This window comes from Poromitra crassiceps (assembly GCF_964638095.1).
Source record: "Poromitra crassiceps genome assembly, chromosome: 6".
NCBI classification, from domain to species: Eukaryota; Metazoa; Chordata; class Actinopteri; order Beryciformes; family Melamphaidae; genus Poromitra; species Poromitra crassiceps.
In genome coordinates this window covers 15,656,961-15,661,772 of record NC_139627.1, presented here as the reverse complement: position 1 = coordinate 15,661,772, position 4,812 = coordinate 15,656,961, and the positions used below count along the sequence as shown (strand labels likewise).

At 46.3% G+C, this 4,812-nt stretch overlaps 1 protein-coding gene across 1 annotated transcript in view; it reads right to left on the bottom strand.

Annotated features, from left to right (window-relative positions):
* Window positions 1–230: 230 nt before the first annotated feature.
* mfhas1 (multifunctional ROCO family signaling regulator 1) overlaps window positions 231–4,812 on the bottom strand; it is a 17,080-nt gene continuing 12,498 nt past the window's right edge. The window contains exon 3 of the mRNA XM_083639310.1: window positions 231–489. Coding sequence (XP_083495436.1) covers window positions 359–489 — 131 coding nt within the window. The 3' untranslated portion in view covers window positions 231–358. The remainder of the gene's footprint in view (window positions 490–4,812) is intronic.

Below are 4,812 nucleotides of genomic sequence, written 5' to 3'. Positions count from 1 at the left end.
CAATCGTCACTCCTCATGCCTAAACCCAACACAATCAGAGGCAGAGTAGGGCGGGGCTTGCCAAGAACTCCTGTGGAATCCATAATAAATAATAATGTGACAAGACCTCAAAAAGTGAACTGAGGACAATCGATTCCGACTCACTCACATATCAAACGATGATCCACTCCGGTGCGTTCAGCTGCCGGGCTGCGCGGGGGATGGGTCCCAGGCTGGCTTTGGGGGGAGGACAGGGAACCAGGTTTTATAGGTGTCACATAGAGAGGCAGGAGGGAGGCGGTGACGAGAGACAGAGGTGGAAGCCCCCCCCCCCCCCCCCGGGGGGTGCGGTCTAGTCCGGGGGAGGGGGAGGTGGGGGTCATTTGAGACAGGGGCTGACCACGGTGGGCGTGGGGGGGTAGACCAGCGCCACGTTGACCCGCTCCGTGCCATTCTTTGGACAGATGATCTCCGTCAGGCCCTCGGGCCGCGGCTGGCTGAGCAGCTCACCTGCAAGACACAAGCACATGGGACAGCTGGTCACAATACATCCAGCATACAAGCACATGGGACAGCTGGTCACAATACATCCAGCATACAAGCACATGGGACAGCTGGTCACAATACATCCAGCATACAAGCACATGGGACAGCTGGTCACAATACATCCAGCATACAAGCACATGGGACAGCTGGTCACAATACATCCAGCATTCAACCACATGGGACAGCTGGTCACAATACATCCAGCATACAACCACATGGGACAGCTGATCACAATACATCCAGCATACAACCACATGGGACAGCTGGTCACAATACATCCAGCATACAACCACATGGGACAGCTGGTCACAATACATCCAGCATATAACCACATGGGACAGCTGGTCACAATACATCCAGCATAGAACCACATGGGACAGCTGGTCACAATACATCCAGCATACCACCACATGGGACAGCTGGTCACAATACATCCAGCATAGAACCACATGGGACAGCTGGTCACAATACATCCAGCATAGAACCACATGGGACAGCTGGTCACAATACATCCAGCATAGAACCACATGGGACAGCTGGTCACAATACATCCAGCATACAATCACATGGGACAGCTGGTCACAATACATCCAGCATACAACCACATGGGACAGCTGGTCACAATACATCCAGCATATAACCACATGGGACAGCTGGTCACAATACATCCAGCATAGACCCATAACAGACTGTCTGTATTGTAGGTAGAGAGACCAGAGTGAACAGATCCTACATCCCAGCAGGGGGCGCCCAGTTGATTTATTGACAGGCTATACTGCAAGGTAAACTGTGTGTGCATGTGTGTGTGTGTGTGTGTGTGTGTGTGTTTGGTACCCATACCACACAAGCTGGTATGGGTCAAAGAGCAAGCAAGCACTAAGTGTTGCGTGACGTCAGTCACGTCACAAACCCCTGGAAATGCGGAACCCCGCGGCAGTTAATAGTATGGGTTGTGCCAAACTAATGTTAATATCTCAAAAACTATACATGACATCGCTTATATTTTGACATTCTGAGAGAGAGCACAAGTATAGTATGTAGTGTTGAAGTTGTGTGAACTGTCGCAGTTTTTAAAATGAAGTGAATTTAGTAAACAGCACAGCCGGCTAGAGTGAGACACTCAAGGCTGGATCCATAGGGTCCCATATAGTTAGTTACCCCCAGTAAAGCCATTTGTTTACCAACGCTGATCCCTTGTATATGGAGAAGGCAACTTTTTGTATCCTTAAATTCCCTGGAAAGCAAAAATTCATGTGTTTTGAGTTTGTCACACCACAGAATTGTATTAACCACCCGAATTGGAACGATTAAAAATGTCGCCAGGTATATAAAATTAGGTTTCAAAATCATGAAAAAATATAAGCAGTATTCTCTGTGAGCGTGTCTGCTGAAGTGCTCCTAGTGCCCCCCCCCCCTTTAGTGCTGCTTAACTCGATACATTCTGATGCATTTTTTGATATTCCAGTGTAGAGGCACTTTAGCCTTTATATAGTGTTAGGCTTAGGGGGAGGGACCATAAGTATGGCGCCATTGCATCATCAAAAAATCCTGGTCACAGAAATGGTGAAAAACGCTTCAACTCCACAATCCAGCACTAGATGGTGCTAAGACCTTTCACATGTTTTCAGCAACTCATTTCTACTCTTAACACGTGTCACGTGTTTAGAAACCCATCTCTGAATTTGGTTTACTGGGACTTTAACCTCACGTGAGTCCTTGTGCATGTGTGTGTACGTGCACGCACGCATGCATCTACACTCAGTATGTACCAATCAACACATCCCAGCCCCCGTATTCAAGGCCACTTCCGGACCGAATCCGTCACATGTTTTTCCTCCAGCACTGGACACCAGAAACAGCCGGCGATCTGTGGAGTCCACAACAAGCGTCCTGTGTCCCGGACTACACAAGTGGACTGGCTTTCTGTATGGAGGGTCACTTCATAGCACATAATGAGCTCTGACAGCAGCTTGTCAGGCCACACTACATGCATTCACGGAGTGAACAAACGGAGTGCAGATAGCAGGCCTGTGCTCATACGAGGCAGAGACGAGTCCGTTCTTTCACCTTGGCTCGTTTATCTGTCCTGTGCTGGCTCGTTTATCTGTCCTGTTCTCACAGAGTCTCACAGCGAGGAAACGCCAGGCCTAAAAAATACCCTGTCAGTTCCTCAACATCTACAGGAAACAGAACGTGCCTAGATGGAACGTTGATTGTGGATGTGGATGTCCGCTCGGGGCCTACATGCTCGCTGTGCGGAGGGATACGAACCAACAGTCAGGCACACAGGGTTCCTCCACATTTTCAATTAAAACATTCCATACTTTTTCCACACCTTGATTTGTTTTGAAGATTTTCTCTGGTGTTCAATATGATGCATGCAGAAAGACATCTTGCCCCTGCTAACTGGGTCATATCACTGTATGAAGGTTGTTCTTCACAGCCACAAATATCAGAATATGTGAGATGATTGGCAGTGTTCTATTGTAGAACTATATTTTTCCAGGCAGACCCTATGTTCTTGACTGGATGTGATTTTGGTGCAGACTATGTTCTGGACTGGTGCAGACTATGTTCTGGACTGGATGTGATTTTGGTGCAGACTATGTTCTGGACTGGATGTGATTTTGGTGCAGACTATGTTCTGGACTGGATGTGATTTTGGTGCAGACTATGTTCTGGACTGGATGTGATTTTGGTGCAGACTATGTTCTGGACTGGATGTGATTTTGGTGCAGACTATGTTCCTGACTGGATGTGATTTTGGTGCAGACTATGTTCTGGACTGGATGTGATTTTGGTGCAGGGTTTTTGATAAAATGCATGCTCACAGCAGCTGGGTAATAAGAGCATCCTCTATCTGAACATTATTCTTCACATCAACCAAAAACTGTGGACTCAAAGTGGCTGTACAACAAAATAAAATATAGAATTATGTGTGTGGTTCAGTATCAGACCTGAACCACAACATATTCCATACTTTTTTTTTTACATTCTCAAACTATTCAAGGCATGGAGATGTTCAAATTCATTTTGAATACTTTCCCGGACTTTCCAGACCTGCGTAGGAACCCTGAGACACAAGAGCCCTGCCTCTCACTCAATCTCCAATCTGTCTCCACTGGAGCAAATGGATTCATCCTGGGAACGTTAAAAGACACAGATTATACGTCGTGTTTTCAGCACTCTGACCAGTATTAATATCTCTTTATCAGGACATCTGCCCAGAGCTTACTAATACTGCTCTGTCCAATCAGCGATAGTCTGTTTATCTGGCACGCGCGCACGCACGCTCAGAAATCTGTATTGTAAATCGAGAGATAAGAGAGAAACTATGATCAAAACAATCATCCTTCTACATTGTCTGATTGTGCTCACTTCTCAGAAATGAAATAATGCTGAAGTGCTGAACATCTCATGAGTTTGCTGGAGACCCGCTCAAACCCCTTCAAGGACCCCTGGTGGTCTCCAGATCTGAAATCAGATGTTTTTCTATGTTGATTGTTCACTGGTTTGACGATGCAGGCTGCTTTTTTTAACCCATTGATACCTGATGCAGCATTTGTGTGTGTATCCCTTTAAGACCGCGAACCGCGTTAACGCGGTTCGCGGTCTTAAAGGGATACGCACACAAATGAGGGATATATACACGCAAATGCGGCATCAGGTATCAATGGGTTAAATCACTTGATTAAAGAATATTTCAGATTAAATTGTCAACACATCGGCGTAATGACAGAAATCCGCAGAGCATTTTCCATGAAGACACCCGTCAGACTTCTGTCGAGAGCTGGTTAGGTGACACGGAATGAAAAACCCTGTATCACAGGAGTAAATTACCCTAAATATATAGATATATGCAATATTGTGTTTTAGTAGGTCCACAACTACAATATGCTCTAAAATACAAGGAACAACACATACAACTGCATTAATAATCAAGACGTATATCAGGGAAGAATTGGACTGCTTGGTCCATGGAGAGCACCCACACAGCTTGTGATGGTCCACTCCATTCAGAATCATACTGGACTGCTGATGATAGAAGCCAAACTCCACTCCATATTATCATCCACTCCACACACACACACACCCCCCACACCCACCCATCCTTACAGCACTTAAACCATTAAGCACATTGATTTTCTATTCTCTCATCCAGACGGAGCAGAGGTCCAGCCATGGAGCTGCTCGCTCCATTAGGCGAGGAGACGGGATAAATCTTAGGGTTGGAACACGGTAACAAAACAAGACAAGACGACAGGCAGGTTGTGTTGATCCTGTGTT